Raw genomic sequence first — 19,232 nt, forward strand, 5'->3', positions numbered from 1 at the left:
TGCTATCCTTCAGGCGTCGAGGGTGGCAGGGCCGCTGAAGTTTGAGAACTCCAATGTCAGCTTCTATCCGGACTTCACGCAAGCGGTCCAGAAACAGCGGCTGGGATTTTTGGGTGTGAAACGGCGCTTGAGAGACATGGAGTTGAAATACGCGATGTTGTTCCCGGCGAGGTTGCGGGTTGAGTTCCAGGGTCGCTCCCACTTTTTTGACCGGCCGGAGGCAGTTGGAGACTGGTTGGATGCTCTGCCGCGGGGACGGGACCGAGACAGTCGGACGGTGGAAAACGAACGGGATGTGGTGGAGCGGGGCTAGAACTTGGTTCCTGGCGATTGACTAGACTGGCGAGGTTTTGTACCTTGGCTCAATTGTACTTTAATCTGGTACATCATGCCCTTCAAGTGCCTGGGGGTTGTGGGGAGCTTATTGGGGTCCTTTCCTCCTTCTGGGGTTCTTTTTGTGGTATAGGTTAGGGCGACAGGCACACTGCAAGTTGGGGGGGGCTGTTTGGGCTCAAGCAGGGGTGCAGGGAGGGGGGAGTTGTTGTTCTGGGATTGTGGGGGAGGGGGGTTGTTGGGTATGGTTGTTTTCTTGTTTTGCAAGGCAAATGTGAAGTTTTCTGCTGAACTCTCCGGGTTGTGCTCTCCGGGATGTGGGTATCATGTGCGGGAGTGGGATGGGGGGTAGGGGATTGAGAATCCTTTCGTGGAATGTGAACGGTCTGGGGGACAGGATCAAGTGCGGGGTGGTGTTGCAGTTCTTGAAACGAGCCTCGCCCGACATTGTTTTCCTGCAGGAGACACATTTGATTGGGAACTCCTTCCAGGCCCTAAATAGGAGGGGCTATCGCCTTGCCGCTCACTCTGGTTTTACTTCTGGCTCTAGGGGAGTGGGCATTCTGGTTAGGGCCTCTCTCCCATTGGAAGTGGACGAAGTGCTTTACGATGATAGGGGGCGATATGTGGCGCTGGTGGGGAGATGGGAGGGCAGGACTGTGTCGCTCGTGGCTGTGTATGTACCTCCGGGGTTACAAACGGCTACGTTTGCTGATTTGGGGCGTTTGGTCCTGGGACTCCCTGGGGGGGTTTTGGTGTTGGGTGGTGATTTTAATGCCGTTGTCTCCGGATTGGAGGACCGTCACCCTCCCAGGGATCTCCCTAGGGCTCAGGCCTGGTTGGGGGTTTTTTGGACACTTTGGGACTTGTAGATTGCTGGAGATTGATGCATCCGGGACAGGCGCAATACACCTTTCACTCGGGGGCCCATGGGAGTCTCTCGAGACTTGACTATATGCTTATGCCGGCGACCCAAGCTGGAATGATTGGGGAGGTGCGTCATTTAGCCCGAGGTATCTCTGACCATTCCCCTCTATGGTTGCAGCTGAGGGTAGTCTCTGGGGCAGAGGGGAGAGTGGCACCCATTAACACCTGGTATCTCCGTAACCCTAAGATCCGCGCGGAGTTGGTCAAGTCCACTGATCACTACTTTACTGATAACGTGGGGTCGGTGTCGTCGGCCGTCTCCCTATGGGAGGCTTATAAGGTGGTGGTCAGGGGGCAGGCCTTGTCCCTTATCTCCCATACTAAGAAGTGCGAGAGAGCGGAGGTGGTCCGCCTGGAAGCGGAAATAGCTGTAATGGAGGAGGACTTGGAGAGTGGGGTCACTGAGGAGAAATTGCATGTTCTCAGCCTCAAACAGTCAGATTACAGAGCGTTAATCACGGAAGCGGCTAAAGAGATGAGTAGAGAGCAGCAAGGGCGGTTGTATGATGTGGGGGATAAGGCCGGAAAACTGATCGCTTGGTTGGATAGGAAGGAGAGAGCTAGCAGGGTGGTGCCCGTTGTGGAGAGGAGTGATGGAGTGCGTGTGACTGACCCGGTTGAGATCGTGGACTGCTTCGCAGCTCATTTCCGCGGAGTATACTCTCCGGTCTCGTTGTGATTGGAGGAGGATTCCCATAGCCTGCTTAGAGACATCGCATTGCCAACCCTATTGGAGGCAGACGCGGTGTTGATGGAGGCGAAGTTGTCATCAGATGAGATCGCTTTGGCCACTTGTTCGATTGCTTCGGGTAAAGCGGTGGGTCCCAATGGTCTTCCCATCGAACTCTACAAGTTGCGTCCCGATAAGGTAGCACCATATCTTCGAGACATGTTTTTGGCGGCACGTGCGGCGGGCTTCCTCCCCCCTGACCAACGCCTCGCCAGCATAGTTGTGATACACAAAGAGGGGAAGCCGCGAGATCGCTGCGCCTCCTATAGGCCCATTTCGCTGTTGAACGCAGAACCCAAAATTCTGGCTAAAGTGTTGGCTAACCGACTGGTTCGGGTCGTGGGCGACTTGATTCATCAGGATCAGTCTGGTTTTATACCCCATCGGAATACCGCTCTAAATCTGAGGCGGTTACACGGCGTGCTTGCTAGAGCAGAATTCATACGTGAGCCGGCCATCTTGGCATCTTTGGATGCTACTATGGCATTCAACACTTTGGAGTGGCCATATATTTGGGCCGTGTTGGCGAAATTTGGGTTCGGCCCGGAGTTTATTGGTTGGGTAAAATTACTATACGCTGACCCACTGGCTCAGGTGGTAGTGAATGGTAGGGTGTCGGCTCCCTTCGCACTGGGGAGAGGTACGCGGCAGGGGTGTCCGCTATCACCCCTTCTCTTTGCACTTTCTTTGGAGCCTCTCGCCGCCTGGTTCGTTGGGAGCCGTCGTTGCGAGGCATTAGATGGACGCCGGAATTCGAAGACCGTGTCTCCCTTTACGCGGATGATATCCTTCTGTATCTCACGTCTCCCCGGCAGTCGCTAATTGTATTGGTGGACGTGCTGAATTCTTTTGGCCGCAACTCCGGCCTGGTCATCAACTGGGCCAAGTCGTGCGTCTACGTCCTCTCGGGGGATGCCCCCCTGCTGCCGCGGGGTTGCCCAGCTCAGATTGCTACCCTGGGGTTCAAGTATTTGGGAATCTTTATCTCACTGGACCCCGCGGTTCGCTATGAGCGAAACCTTCTGCCTCCCCTCCAGCGATTGAAGGCCGACGTAGCGAGATGGCGACGACTTCCGCTCTCGCCGCTCGGACGGGCGGCATTGTTTAAAATGATGTCGCTGCCTCGTTTCTTGTATGCCTTGCAAAATACTCTTGATGTCGTGCCGGCCCGTTATTTCCGGGAGGTGGAGGGTCTTCAGCGCCAACTGTTTTGGGACGGGCGGCCGTGGATTGCTCTAGCCAAGTTGACGCTCCCTTGGTATGATGGGGGGGTCGCCCTCCCCGATATTAAACAATACTATTGGGCGTCTCAGTTGGCGGCGGTGAACCACGGGATATATGGTCTTGCCTTAAACCCGGCCTTTGAGATGGATAAACTCCTGCTTCCGGGTGGAAACTATAATAGGGCGCTGTACTCGGTGACCCAGGACACGCGGTTGACGGGACCCACGCGGGTGGCGGTGCACGTGTGGCACGCGGTGAATGCTGCGATGGGGTGGAGGGATCGCTTGACTCGGGCGACGCCGTTGTATGCTTCTGGGTGGTTGGGCTGTTTGTGGAGATCGAAAGGCTTTGAGAAATGGGATATGATTGGTATATGTAAGGTGGGTGATCTGTGGGCGAAGGGAGCTTTCAAAACGTTCGAAATGCTTAAAATTGAATATAAATTAAACGATAGAGAGTACTTCCGGTATGCTCAAGTCTACCATGCACTTTGTTCGGTCTCTCCGGATGTTACTGCTATCCCCGAGTATTCCCCACTGGAGGATAGAGTGTTGGATGGCTATGTGCCCGACAGCACTATTTCCCTGATTTATAAGAAACTCATTAACGATCATGCGGACGTGCTGCTCCGTTTGAGGGAGGCGTGGACGGGCGATGGCTTGGAATTGGATGATGAGGACTGGGTATCGGCGGTGGCCTCCCCGAAAGAGGTGGCGATCCCGGCCCGCCTACGGTTTGTACAGCTGAAGATCCTCCATAGAGTGTATGTCACAGGGCCCGGTTTGCTGCGTATGGGTTATTCGATGGATGGATTGTGTAAGCGTGGATGTGGCCTGCCGGGCACGTTCCTTCATATCTTGTGGGAATGTTCGGAGGTTGTGCGATTCTGGAACGGTATCCACACCGTAATGGAGGGGGTCACGCATGTGGCCCTGTTGCCAGAGGCTAGGAGGTGTTTGTTGAATGTCTGGGAACCGAATGATTGTAATGCGGCACAGACGCAGTGGGTGCCCTTGGGGTATATGGTGGCTAAGCGTAACATTGCACAGCTATGGGGCTCCCCGAGGCCGCCCACGATTGATGTATGGAAGGAGAATATGGACTTGTGTATGTTTAGGGAAAAGACGGCGTATGTGGCGAGAGGTAAGCCAGGGAAATGGACTAGGGTATGGGGTCCGTGGAATCTATATCGGGGACATATCTGCACCCTGCCTCTGCCATTAGAGGTCGATATTGCGCTGACCCCCTATCCGCGCGTTCCGCGGGAGGGCTTGAGGTGTGCTCCATGCTTTGTTTTCCCATTGCCCCCCTCTACAGCTTCCGGACAGGAACTGCTTTGGACACTATATGTTATTCCCCGTCCCGGGAAGAGCACGCTGCTACTTCGGACTCTCATTGCCTTGAGTGTGTTTTATATTTAATACAAAATGAAACTGTTGTTTTCAATTGCTCCTGGCCTATGGCCCCGGCCTGTTATATGTGCTTACGAACTGCCGGGCGCCTTGCCTATGGTTCGACGGATTGTGTGGCGTTACACTGCGGGCCCTCGGGCTCTATGGCAGCCGGCCCTGGTGGTTGTAGGCCCTTGTTTGTATTTTATTGTGTGCTAACGGTTTCGAATAAAAAATGTATTAAAAAAAAACAAAATAGTGCACAAGAGCAGATTGTGGTTTCTGCAACAGGGAATGTGTTTCAACCTCAACACTCTTACCTGCTCATGGATGATTTTATCTTCGTGGTCCTCTCCTGTGGCACCACAAGTGTGCCCTGGCCACACTGTACAGAGCTGCCTCTCCTAACTGGACTCACAAAGCACAAAACTGGAGATTACAAATACGTATTCAAGAGGCTGGCAATGCAGCTGTCTAAATAAGCATGTTGGGAAATAATACAGAGAACGACAGGTGCTGCAGGGGAAGACCAGATGACAGAGGTGAGTGCAAAGATAGGCAGTGATTGAATAGACTGCAGGCTGTTCACTGTTTCACCCTGGTCCACTTATCCTCCTGTCTTTGACCAAGCCAGTGAGTAGAGGAGTTATGGGTGACCTTTGTATTTCTGAGCGTACAGACCTAACCGTTTGCCATACCTTTTTACATTCGCAGTGGCAGATTTACTACGATTTGATGCAATGAGTCTAAGAGAAAGAGCTGTATTTATTGGGCACTGTTTCTCTCTCCTCCTATGCTGGCACACTTTGGGTGCCAGTGTATATGTCTGATATCTAGCATAAGTTTTGTACTAGCAGGGTAGCCCTCCTGGACAAAATACTATTTTTAGACAGTTTAACAGTTATACAAGAGAGAAAGAGAGAGTATGTGTGTGTGTGTGTGTGTGCCTGTGTGTGCGTGTGCGCGCTGTACAGTACAGCACACTTGCAAAGTTTCAAAGGCTTGGAAAAAGCAAAACTTTACTTCAACATTATGCTTGCCTCGAGGAGGTGTCATTTTTTCACACAAATTCCAGTCTACCAATGTTAGTTGATGGGGATTGCCATCAAAACGCATGGGTGGTTGCAACACAGTTACAATGTGGTTCTAGAGCATAAGTCACAATTCAAGCGTAGCACCAGTTTGCATCACTTTTGGTGACGCTGCATCAGAACAAAGGCTTGATAAATACGCATGTGAAATGGGGAGTGAGCAACAACTCAGCCTACCATTGGTCCACATATATGAAGTGTGCATTTAAGCGGTAGCAAGTAGTATGATGTTCTTAACAGTTTTCATGTCATGGGCTAACTTATTAGCAACGTGAATTGGTAAGATTAGTTGGGGTCTGGGCCACCAACCATAGCAAATCTGCTCATGGTGCTGCCACAGCCTGCAGGGCTGACTGTGCTATAAATTGCTAGCATCCTATGAGTAAGGTAAAGTTAAGTCCTTTAGAGAAGTACCGGTCATGTGGGTTTCAGGGGAAGTATACAGAGGATAAGTACAGGAATAGGATAGATGAAACTAGTTGGAAAAGCGTCTACTGAGACTGTTGATCATTCCATCTCTCGAGTTCTTGATTTGTCAACTGCAACACTACCGTAATTAGCCATGAGCAAGTGAGAAGGCAAGGACACGGCCTGTTTGCTTCAATACAATATATGGAGAGCTAGTTATTTGGGCAGGCTGGTTGGTTGTCATTAGTGCATGAAGGGTCAAACACACAAAGGTAATGCAACTCAGAATCATGGCTTAAAATTAAAAGAATTTCCACATTCTAAGACAGTTCCAGATGTTTACACTCAGTTAGTCGGGCACAGTCATTACAAGAATATAGACATATTTTCCACCCATGGAAAGTACACTACCAAATGTATGAAATAAGCTTACAGTGGGAACTCTCTCACGAATGCTTGAGGGACCCTAACAGTTCACTGAAGAACTTTTAGACAAAAGCAAGAGGCGCGCCTCTAGTTGGGAGCCTTCATCTAGATTCGATTTTGAGGCATTTAAACCCCAAAATGCATAGCTATGTCTAAGAGGAGATCATTAGCATAGGCTTAAATCGTCTCAGCAAAAACCAGAGGGCTCATCTTTCCAAATGTCTTTTAACTGTTGCTATGGCTGAATAATACTTTGAATTTTGAAACAAAAGAGATACCTAAAATGTTTCTTCTTGTCAATTAGATACGAGATCCTCCACAAGAAGGAATGTTCATCCATGGTATCCATATCTGGGGTGTCTCTTGGAATAAGACTGATGCTGAACTTCTTGATGCCTCACCAAAGCAAAGCCCCAGCTTACTGCCTGTTATCCATCTGCACTGCCTGACTGTGTCGGAGAAGATAGGGATGAGTGATCCTGTTAAAGCATCTGACACGTTTGCATGTCCTGTCTACATCTCCTCAACCTCCTCACGAGAGCCTGTTCTTCACCTTGACATCCAAAAGGAGAATGTGCCTGCTTCTCGATGGTCACTTAGAGGCATGAAAACCACCATCTATCCTTTCTAAATTGAGGTGCAGGGCACACCTTCTGTAGCCATCAGTTGCAGCTGAACATTAAAGCCTACACTGCAGACAGTGGAACTGTTGAACAATGTAAAGAATTTACAGAGATTTGACGGCAGATTTTTTTAAACACAAAATGCTTCAATAATTATTCTGTATACCATGTCTTTCTGTCTGATAATGAGATTATCCTGGGAATGGAGTACTTTACTTTGAGCAAGAGAAAATGTTTTTGTATCAACCCTTCTTCAAATTCACCAAATCCAGTAAACCATGATCTGTACTTCCATTTGTTAAAACTCAACTCCATTTATTGCAGTTCACATGCATTTTCTTATGAGTAAATTTCAACACTTTCAAATCTGGGTGGCTTTTGATGGCGTTTTCCCAAATGATTCAAATATATTGACTTGTACACATTTATGTAAATGGTGAATCCAGATTTTTCAGTTATAAAGACAAAATAGGATGTGATTGCGGTATTTCTATTGTGGTATCTAATTGTTTTTCAAAGACATTTTATGGTTATAAAATTGAATTGATCATGAAGAATGGGATCATAAAACTGCTAAAAGAATATTTGTGTTGTGAAGACAGCTATCTTATTGTTTCAAGTACATAACATATACAGCCCCTTGCTCATGAATGGATGACTTTGTTGTTTATCTCAGGTCCCTTTTCTTGATGCAATTGTTTTCCTCCCTATACTTGTGTTTGTCCCTCCCAAGAGAATTTCGTTCCCACAGTATTCTGACTGGATGAGTTGTAACCTTCCACTGATGACTTGAGGGGACTTGTATTTCCTGGCTCCTTGAAATTGCTTTAAAAAAAAATATATTTTATTTTACGAGGGTCCAGCAGCTGCAAAGTGCTAGTGGGCTGCTCGCTTTCTTCTTTTGCGCTGCCTTGCACTTTCTTTTTTACTTAAAATGTACCCTTCAAAGATGGCTGTCAACCATGTTCGAACACTAAATAAAAAAAGCCAAAATGGCTACTGGTGTGTCACTAAGCAATTATGTAATTGGTGAATGCACTCCTTCCCTTATATATTTTAACTTTTGCTTATTATTGCAATGTAAATTCGTGCAAAACAGTGCCGTGAATCGTCCCATGGCACGGCATATCGTAAGATAGTAAAATTAAGGTGTACATTTTGTACACTCAGCTGCTGCACTGCGTAAGTGAGGAAAACAATCCTATGAACTGAACTTCTTATTCCAAGTTGACCAAATTTTATCCATAGTAAACCATTCTTTATATCACTTTTAAAGTCCATTATTTCGCTGTTTAATAGAACCACTCCGGAAACATCTCTGTTGGACCAAATTACTTTATTTTCAAATGCCTTCTGTTGCCCATCCGGGATTTTACATTAGCATGTATGGTCGGTCGATTCTGTGATGAACTCTCTGAAAACCCAATGCATTTCTAACCAAACGGTTCTTCGTCAGGGGTTGCTGTAAATAGATTAGAAAAAACGCTAAACAAACCTGCCATAAACAAAATAAATGAGAACAACAGTGACCATCATCGCTGATTTCACCCCTTCACCCTCTTCAAAGATACTCCAATAATATCCCATCATCCCCTCGTGTGCTCATGTGAAAACCAATGTTGTGTCATACTGTTCAGCTAACAATATAACAAGCCCCCTTAAATTGGTACCCATGACAATCTGTTTCCGTAATTCGTTACCAAACGAAACTCTCTCGAAACCGCTATTACCAATAGAAATTAACCCATTCTGTGCTGAAGACAAATATGTTTTTAAAAACCTTGCCACGTGATGTTACACTTTGCTTGTCAATTAGCTTGCTCATAAATCGCCATCATTCCGCCACCCGTTCTCATCGGCAAAACACGTCATACACTCATGCACATCAATCAGTGAGCATCTTGGAACATTTAACGCATGTACATGTGTCATGATGCACTTGCACACGTTATGACACATGCGTACGCATCAACAATAGTTTTGGAATAAGTTTTCTTTAATAGAAGAACCATTCCAAAATGGCCATCCATAGATCTGCATGCTATTGTGTGTGATGTGACACATTGGTAGCCATTTTAGCATTACTTAATGTCAATGCAAACAAGCATTGGCAAAGCCAAGAGATCAGCCTGCTAGAACCTATTAGCTTTGCCAAAGCGCTTTTTAGTTTTTTTCTAACAACAAAGAACATTTTAGTATTAATTAACTGTATGAGAGCAAGCACTGAAACCTTTAAGAGTTAAACACCTTTTAACAAAATGCCACTTTATCAAGGGCTCACAATATGCCATGTCCAATGAAGTTGCACGTAATGCTGTTCTTACTTGCTGACATTGCAGATGGAGGGACCTGGTGGGCATACATGGAGTTAACAAGGTTCCATGATGCCAACAGTAAAGCGATGGTCAACATGCATCTGTGTGTTAGTAGGGGATTGTGCATTTCTCATTCCATGTTTCAAGGGTAGGTCCCTCCCATATCATCACATGGGGTGTACACTATTTATCTAAGTTCTTAAAGTTTTACGTAAGTGGCCGCACAACCCAAAATACAGTTTAATTTTACAAACCATTTTAAATTTCTGCAGACAAAGTGCTAAATATTGTTGCGTTACACAAGTGCATGCACATACTTTAGTAATTAAGGACCTAAGCTGCTTGAACCACTGCTTTTTCTTAGTGGTAGGTAGTGTTTGGCATGACACAATTTTACATGTGTCACAGCCTGTGCCCATTGTAGACTATGTGGAGGCATCGGGACCCCAGAGCATGTGAGACTTAAAAATCATGGAGAGCTCTGAAGAAGGAATGTGTGGTACAGGAGGTGAATTTCCACATAAGAAGGGAAGGTATCCTTAAATAAAGAAACTGGCCTGGTGAAAGCTCTAGGTGATTTCCTGCATTGCTACTTTGTAGTGGAAATTATTAAAAATACATTTATCAAAAAGAAGAAAGGTACATTTGTTGGTGATACAAGAACTAAGACCAAGGGGCATATTATCAAGCCAGGCGATACAATTATTATTATTATGTGAAGGACATCTAACCTGAGCTTCAATTGGAATTCCATAGACCATATTATCAAGCCCATTATCGCCGTTTTAGCGGCAGTTATCGCCTGGCTTGATAATATGCCCCTAACTTCCTTCATTGCAAGGAAACGGGCTTTGAACATTTTCAGACTTGGGCGTCACTTAAAAGAGGTTAGCATTAGGACATTCACCGAAAAAGTAAATGCACCACCTACCCTCTTCTGCACTGGCTTTACAATTGGAAATACCCAACAGCTCCGGAAATGGCCTTGAATGGAACACCTGATTCAGGGCACCATCGCGAGGTGGACAAAAAGTAAACGGGAAAAACAAGGCAAGAAGCTACAGTTTCTGGACCATTTCATCATCCCAGGGACCGGCCATCAAGAGTTTTTGGATCTGGAATGAGAATAATACAGACCACCCAGAATTACCAGGTCCATTACTGCGTTCAATTTGTGATTCTTGTTTCTTTTCCTTGCACGTTTTCCACGTGCGTTCATCATGCTAAGATGTGAATGGAAAAGCATTTAGGGGCCTATTTATTAATAAGCAGCGCAGCAAGTTATATTGCTGTGCTGCATTACAGGGAAAGGGCAGGAATGCGCAGTATTTAACACAACATAGCATATTTCTGCCTTTTCCCCAGCTGAGACTTTGGAGTGAGCCAATTAGGCGGTCACCAGAGGATGAGATCCAGAAAGCTGTCATAGTGGGATGAGGATATGTGTGAAAAAAGGTGTGATTCGGTGCTTCGCACAGCCCAATAAATACAATTTACACAGTTCCAAAGATGTCACCTGTTGCATATTTCACACACAAATGAACTGCATTGTGCACTTTTCCTTAGTTCTTCTGTCAAGCGATACACAGGCACAGAGCTGGTGCGGTAGACTTTTATTTTATTAATTACCGGTAATGTGGAGAAAATGGCAAACAAATGTCTGAATTCCTTGATGGTACTTCTGTATCCTTTAAATGTGTTTTTGCTTCGCCGTTTATGTTGCACTTGACTGCAATATGTACAGTGCCACTTACATTTCAGTTATTCCACTCAACAATGCCATTGCTCTGTGGGAAGCAAAGTGTTGTTCTCTTGTGTTTGTTGTTGTTGGCACATGGGCATTCTTTTGTTTGTTGTGACGTGAATTACACACTTTTGGAGGTGGCAATTTCTTGTATCATACCTTGCCCACTAAGGTACACCCTCTAGGAACATTATTGTTATGTTTGTCATAATTTCTGTTTCAAAATTGACTTAAATCCATTTACTCTATCACAACAGCAGCATTTCATAAGTTCTTTGATAAGGCATACAAAGGTGCAATGAAATCTAGGCCCACCATGTCTCTTTTGCTGTGTTAGCAAGTGTAAGCAATGTTCTACCCGATTTGCCCTTGCTGACTCTTAGCCTGGCGAAATTAATAGATATTTTCTAGTTTCTTCTTTAGTGTTCTTAAGTGACCTTGATATGCTAGTGTTATTAGTTTCTGTTGTGTACTAGTAGAGGTCACTAATCTTTTTCCTCTGTTGAGTAATCCGTATTGTATGAAGAGATCATCATCTTCAAGAATGGTTGGAAAGCGATTTCTGTGTTCTTTTCAGTGTTCCACCCTTGTTCTGTTTCCTTCATGAAGGCCTGTAAGATTTCATTGGTATTAGGTTATATAATCTATTCTCCTTTTTAGGTAGAGAATAGGCAGCACATGCGCGGTCTAGAGAGACATACTGTATCTGGTCTTGAGGCTTTCAGCACACCCATCGCTTTTCCTTGGTTCCTTCCTGTGCCTTTCAAAATTCCTTGTTTTTCAGTGGTGAATCCTTGCCATTTGTCCCTCCTTTTGCTCAGTTGTTCCCTCCCATGGCTACTGGCCCTCTTATACGTCTTATTTTGCGTCTGGCCCTTTACTTTACTTTCAGGCCCTATGTTCTGCATTGGTTTCTGACCGTAACAGCAGTGCATGTGCTTTCACTCGCTCTGTCGCTGCTTCCCTGTTTTTGATCGCCATTTAATTTGGTTTCAGCATTGTTTAAATGTGTTTACAATTGCTATGCTTACTAGAACATTGGGGCAGATTTCTGAGCCCCTTGCGCCACTTTTGCGTCACTTTTCCCATGTTAAAAGTGACGCAAAAGTGGCGCAAGGGGCTCATAAATCTGCCCCATTGTTTTTAGGTATAATGCATTTATTTGGTTTTGTCTCCACATTTGGTGCTTTGTTTAGGATCGGCATGTTTCTGCCGTAACACCATTGTTTAAATTTGAATACAATTATTATGCTATGATTCCAGAGCACAGCAAGTTGTGATTGATCACTAATTTTCTTTGAAAACTCATTCATATAATCAATTAATGGTGTTTGGGCATCTGCCCTAAACCGAGCACCTACTTAACATTACAGAACTGCCAGACTGCAATGGTGACCGCTTTTTAACTCAGGTATGGACCATACGATAGTCCTACCTCTATCTCCATAGCTGCCAACACACCAGTGACTATTTGAACATACCCCATAAAAAATGTTGGCATTACAGATGAATATACACTGTGGGTGGGAGGTAAAACGGCTATGTACCATCACTTCTGCATAGTTTTGACCCCAGTTGTTTGTCTATTCTGTGACTCTTAAGGCTACAGGCACGCATAGGTTGCGTGTGCAGTAATCATACCCAGAAATGGCATCTGTTGAACACTATGTTTTGAAATTTTTTGAAGAACACTGGCTGAGCTCAAACCCTTGCTTCTTAACCCCTTGCATGCCCGCCCCTTTCCCCGCCCAGTGCCGCGCTTTGTATTAGCGGGCGGAGTTCATGACGAGCTGGACTCGTCATGGGCACAGCGCCACCGCAGCCCATGACGAGTCCAGCTCGTCATGGGCACTGAAGGGGTTAAAGCAGCTAGTGTACTGATCGCACACAAGCATTTCACAATATCTTGGTGTCTGTCCTGTCAAAACCCTTAAAACGGGGGGATGAGAAGGGAAAACACAGTTTGTAAAGCAAGACTGCTCAGAGTTCTAGCTCAATTTCAGTTCAGGAAGTGTGTTTTCGCTGTCTATGTGGCAATTCCGTTTATGCCGGGCTTGCACAACACAGGGCAGTTCACAAGTTGTGATTTCCTAGACTGCAGTCCTTTAGTTTTGCTGCGACTGCACGACTGGGGCTGCTGCTGTTTGAAATGGCACACTAACCATCTCTTCTCTAGGGGGCATATGTATCAAACGATTTTGTATTCGCAAACGCTGCGAATCGCAAAAAAACAGCGTTTGCGAATAGAAAATCGCAAATGGAGATGTATGAGGCATTTCAGCCTCGCAATCTTAAGGAATCGCTAAATTTTCGATTTCTTAAGTTTGCGTAAGCATTTAAGAAATCGCAAATTGCGATTTCTTAAATGCAATGTAACACGCACCCAAGTTGTGCGATTTCTCCTTAAGAAATCGCAAATTACCACCAACTTCAAGTTGGTGGTAAATTGCGATTTCTTTGAAATATGCACTTTTTTGCATATTTCAAAGTGCCATGTGGTGCACATACATGCCCTTAGGGCATGTATGTGCGCCATATGTGCACACATGCTGATTTCAGGGGTGCATCAGGGTGTCACCTTTGAAACTGTTCTCAATTTGCAATTAGCAAATAGCGAATCGCAAATTGAGAAGGACTTCCCATTCATTGCTATGGGCCTCCTGGCCCATAGGAATGAATGGGAAGGTATTCCTTAATTGCGATTTCGCAATTTGCTAATCGCAATTAAGGAATTTTAAGAAATCGCTAAATTTGTGCGATTTTTTAAATACATCCCGTTTTGCAATTCTCAAATAGCGATTCTCAAAAAATCGTTATTTGAGAATCGCAGATGGAAATGTTGATACATATGCCCCCTGGTGTGCTGCTCGACCCTTCTGCTGAAAGCACAAGTCTGGCGGATTGGAGAGTTCTTACTGCAGTCGGGTCTCTTCACTCGCACCCTTTGTCCATGGAGTCAAGCCAGCAACCCTTCCTCTTCAGGTCTACATTCCTTTTGAATAGCTTATCAGAAATTTTGGTGACTATCACCTCATCGCCCTTCACCTAGCTAGCTGCGTGGTCATGAAGACAGTGGTCCTCCCGAGGTTGCTCTTCCTAATGCAGAACATACCAATTCCATTGCCGCAAACTGATCAGGTTAGTGTGGGCTGGGAAGCAGCCTTGCATCAGGTGGGATTCCCTTATGTTACCTTATGACATGGAAGGGCTGGGGGCCCCAGAACTTGAAAAATTCTACAGAGCAGCACATAGTACATTCGCACATTACTGGGTACATGTGCCAAATGATTTGCCATATTTATATTTAGAGAGGGACGCATCGGATCCGTTCACCCTGCCACAGGCACTTTTCCGCCCAAAACGGAGGCAGTATCAAATCTTTGATTCCTTGTCCATTACCTGGCAGGTATGGCAGGGGTTATTACAAATGCAGGCAGGTTCCCTGCTGTATTCGCCGGATATACAGCTGAGCTGGTGCCTATGGTTTCCACTGGGACAAGATTATGGGGCAAGTCAGGCACTTCAGACTGTGGGCATTCGTAAGATGGGAGACTGTAGGAAAGTGGCTCTGTATACTGTTCCCAAATAGGTACAGTGTGTATAGAGTCCACAGTCACCAGAGGCTTGGCAGAGGCTAAAGTTGGATATAACCTTACTCTCTAAAGTGGTAGCTTGGTCGAGCAGTAAGGCAGTATCAGAGGACAGTGTAAAGCATTTGATGTACACACTCAGTCAGCAAATGGTCTCACACACTCAAGAACTGAACTCTAGGCCAATGGTTTGTATAAAAAAATATATGGTTGTTTTATTTTAGAACCAACAATAGGTATCAAAATATACTTTCTCGGAATGAGATGCTTTACTTTTATACTTTGCAAAAGACAATTGACTTGGAATGCAAAAGTTACAGTTTGTTGCAATAGGCAACACAATTTCAAACACAATAATTCATTGAGCTCAATGGGAATTTTAAGTTATATGCAATTGATTACTTTCAGGATTACTTTTCTAACTCCAGGACTGGATCTTAGATTCAGTCCTGGGACAGTTCTTGTAAACAAGTGAATAAATACTTTTTAGTTACTGTTGTGATTTTTAAGCAATATTTTGCTATTTTAAAAAGTTGACACTTAGAAACTTTTTCTGATCAAAGTACCAATGTTATCCTATGGAAGGAAATTCACTTAGCAGGTAAGTGGGGTTATGGTTACTTTTTCTAGGTCAGTGTTAGATCCTGGATCCAGCACTAGTGTATCACCTGTAAGCAGTTGAGGAACTGTGTTTAAGTTATACAGGCAATATTTAAGGAATATTTATAAGTTTGCAAAATCGACACAGAAGACATAGTTCACAGAAAAACAGTCAATGGTTTCGTATGGAAGAAAATTCGAGTTACGGGTAAAGTATGTTTTCGTTACTTTTGTAATCCAATGCTGGGCTCCTAGGCTTAGTACTGGGACATCTATCTAAAACAGGTAAATAATTATGTTTTCACAGTTGGTACGATTTTTAAAGAATATTTGTAGTTTGCAAAAATCGACAGAAGAAATTTCACAGAAAAACAGTCAATGGTTTGCTATGGGAGAAAATTAGGTTAGTGGTAAGTACGGTTGGGAGTACTTTTCAGGGTCAGTGCTGGGCACCAAGATCCAGCACTGGGATCTCTCCTAATAGCAGGTGAGTATTTCCGTTTTCGTTACTCGGTTGATTGTAGCTGAATATTTAAAGTTTAGAAACTCCACACTTGGAAGAAAATTCAGAAGAAGCCAGTCAATGTTAACCTATGGAAGAAAAGTGAGTTATCGGCTTTTGGGTAAGTACTCGACTGGCAGAGTTAAGGTCCTGGGCACAGACTCAGGAGGTCTCCCAGGGTCAGGTAAGTACAGTTGTTAAACCCTCAGTGGCACAGGGGCAGCCGGGTGCAGAGTGAGTTAGGCCCAATGTTATCCTATTGGAGGCAGGGGGGCCTTGGTTGGTGGCTGCTGACTAGCAGGCCACACGGCTGTGGGAGCTGGGCTCCTGGTCACTTGCTCAGGGCAAATGGGGAAGTAGATAGGAGTAGAAGTTGCACTGCCAGGGCCACTCGGGCGGCTGGGTGCAGGGGGCTTTTGAGCCTTCGGGCGCTCAATGGATTTCAATGGGAAAGCTCAAGGACGAACAAAGGCTGCAAGCTTGGGGACGAAGATTCTACAGGTGTGCCCACCACTTCGAGACGTAACTTGGGTAGTTGAAGGATAGGTAGGTACCCGGGAGTCGGGCACAGGGGACCGCAAGGCGCCGGGTGCAGGGGTGCCTTTTGGTGTCGGGAAATCTTACCTTCTGTTGATGGCGGTAGGGGGGTCCCTGGTTCTGAGGCTGCAGGCGTCGTCAGGAGCATCAAGGTGGGACCTTGGATGCCGGATTCGGAGTCACAGTCGCCGGGGGGACGTCCTCTGGGTCTTTGTCCACTCCAGCACAGGCCAGGCTTGGCGAGGGCAGAGTGTGCAGGGTTCGCGGTTCCTGGCTGGTGCCAGGGGTTAGATACTTGCTTTGAGCATAGCCACTGCTCGTGGGAGTCCTAGGTGCTCAGAGTCACGAAGAAGCCAGGTCCTCCGGGGTTTGTGAGGTTGCTGGCCACAGGAGGTGCCGGGATTTAGCAGGAGCAGGTTCGAGGGTCGACAGGCCGGTAGGGCTGGGGCCAAAGCAGTTGGTGTCTTCCTCTTCGTAGCAGCTGCACGGCAGGTCTTAATTCTTTTTGATCTTCTTTGCTGTTTTAGAATCTGAGGATGGAAGGTTGAGGGTGCCCCTAAATAAATAATTTAGGGGAGTTACAGGTAGGTAAAGGGCAGGGACTGCTAGGTCCCTGTCCTGGGGTGGGTACACCCCCTATCCTGCCACTCTCCTGTGGGAGGGGGGCAGTGGCCTAGTCCTGATTGGGTAGGGTTCCCCATCTTCATGATGGCGGGGGCCCGGAGATGTGCTTCACCTCGCCTCCCCCACCTGAGGGGTAGGGTTGGCAGGGCTGGCACATCCCCTGTACTTACTTGGAGTTTCCGGCCAGTATTCCAGCCAGAGTGGGGGTCAGAACCGGTGGGGGCCAGTTGCTGAGTACAGCAAGAGGCCTGGAGAAGCTCATTAAGGCGGCATGCGTTTGAAGCTTCCCCCTGCCCATCCTGGGGGAGGAGACCTAGCACCTCGCCCAGGATGTGCATTGTTGCAGGCCTAGGAGAGCGGGGGCTCTCCACCCAGGGGTCCAGCAACATATCTGCTGTGTGGCAGCCTAGGCAGCCTCTCAGACAAGACGTGGATTGTAGGTTAGGTTTCAGGGGGCATCTCTAAGATGCCCTCTGTAGTGCATTGTACATTAAATCCCACACTGGCATCAGTGCGGGTTTAATGTGCTGAGAAGTTTGATACCAAACTTCTCAGTCTTCAGTGTTGCCATCATGGTACTGTGGAGTTCATGTTTGACGAGCTCCCAGCACAATATACTCTTAAATGGCAGCACTGCACTTAGAGTGCCCAGGAATGGACCTGGGTACTGTAGAGGCACAGGGCTCATGCTCCTGTGCCCACACCACTGGCATAGTGCACCCAGCTAGAGGGGTGGCTGATGTATGCCAGGGCAGTGTAGGTTGTGGGCATGGCACACAGGGATGTGTGCCATGTCGACTCTTTGTTTTGTCTTGTACTCAGACACTCAGCCTGCAAAGGCAGTGTGTGTGTGTAATGGTACAGGGCCTCTAAGGGTGGCACAATGAGTGCTGCAGCCCTTAGAGGCCTTCCCTGGTCACAAGGCACTGGGTACCTAGGGTACCATTTACCAGGGGCTGACATGTGGCCAGGGCTTGCCAATTTGGGTTTTAGGTTTTAGGGAAGGAACATAGGCCCTGGGCACCTGATTGGCAGGAGTCCAGGGCACACTCAGTCAAAGTACATTCAGCAATTCAGCAAAAAGTGGGGGCATAGCATGCAAGAAAGATGGCACTTTCTCACACAACTCCACCCCCCCGCCCCCAAACGAAAGGTGATGAGACTAACCTTGCCCTATGGAGTCTTCATTGTCTAAGTGGAAGAACCTGAATTCCATCTGCGTTGGCATGGGCAGTCCCTGGTCTGTGTTCCACTTCAAAGTCCATTCCCTGTAGGACCACCTTAATAGTTTTGGAGTTTCCCTTTTCATCTGCATTAGCCATCTGAGAGGTCTGTGGTGAGTTTGAACCAGGAAGTAAGTACCAAACACGTATGGCCTCAACTTCTTCAGGGACAAAACCACAGCAAAGACCTCCCTCTCAATGGCACTCCAACGCTGCTCTCTGGGGAGTAGCCTCCTGCTTATAAAAGCAACAGGTTGGTCTTGGCCTTCATCATTGGTCTGGGATAGGGCCGCTCCTATCCCTAGCTCAGAGGCATCAGTCTGCACTATGAACTGCTTGGCATAATCTGGAGCTTTTAGAATTGATGCTGAGCACATTGCTTCTTTCAGGGTGTCAAAAGCCTTTTGGCAACTAACTGTCCAGTTGACCTTCTTGGGCATCTTCTTGGAGGTGAGTTCTGTGAGGAGAGTCACAATGGACCCATATCCCTTCACAAACCTCCTGTAGTACCCAGTCAAGCCAAGGAATGCCCTGACTTGGGTCTGGGTTGTTGGAGCTACCCAGTCCAGGATGGCCTGGATCTTGGGTTGTAAGGGTTATACCTGGCCTCCACCTACAAGATGGCCCAAGTATACCACAGTGCCTGGCATTTGGATGCCTTGATAGTGAGGCCTGCATTCTGCAGAGCCTCTAAAGCCTTTCCATGGTGGATCAGGTGATCCTGCCAGGTGGAGCTAAAGACAGCAATATCATCAAGATAAGCTGCACTAAAGGATTCCAACCCAGCCAGGACATGGTTCACCAACCTTTGGAAGATGGCAGGGGCATTCTGTAACCAAAAGGCATCACAGTAAACTGATAATGCCCATCAGATGTGGAGAATGCAGTTTTCTCTTTGGCTGCTGGGGCCATACCAATCTGCCAGTACCCTGCAGTTAAGTCAA

The 19,232-nt window shown here is 46.6% G+C and overlaps 1 protein-coding gene across 1 annotated transcript in view; it reads left to right on the forward strand.

The window, feature by feature from the left end:
• LOC146817397 (dynein axonemal heavy chain 5-like) overlaps window positions 1-8,240 on the forward strand; it is a 1,608,734-nt gene extending 1,600,494 nt beyond the window's left edge. Inside the window, exon 106 of the mRNA XM_085609634.1 lies at window positions 6,835-8,240. Within this exon, the coding sequence (XP_085465760.1) occupies window positions 6,835-7,161 (327 nt within the window). The 3' untranslated portion in view covers window positions 7,162-8,240. The remainder of the gene's footprint in view (window positions 1-6,834) is intronic.
• The last annotated feature ends 10,992 nt before the right edge of the window (window positions 8,241-19,232 follow it).

This window comes from Triturus cristatus, chromosome 6 (assembly GCF_964204655.1).
Source record: "Triturus cristatus chromosome 6, aTriCri1.1, whole genome shotgun sequence".
NCBI lineage: Eukaryota > Metazoa > Chordata > Amphibia > Caudata > Salamandridae > Triturus > Triturus cristatus.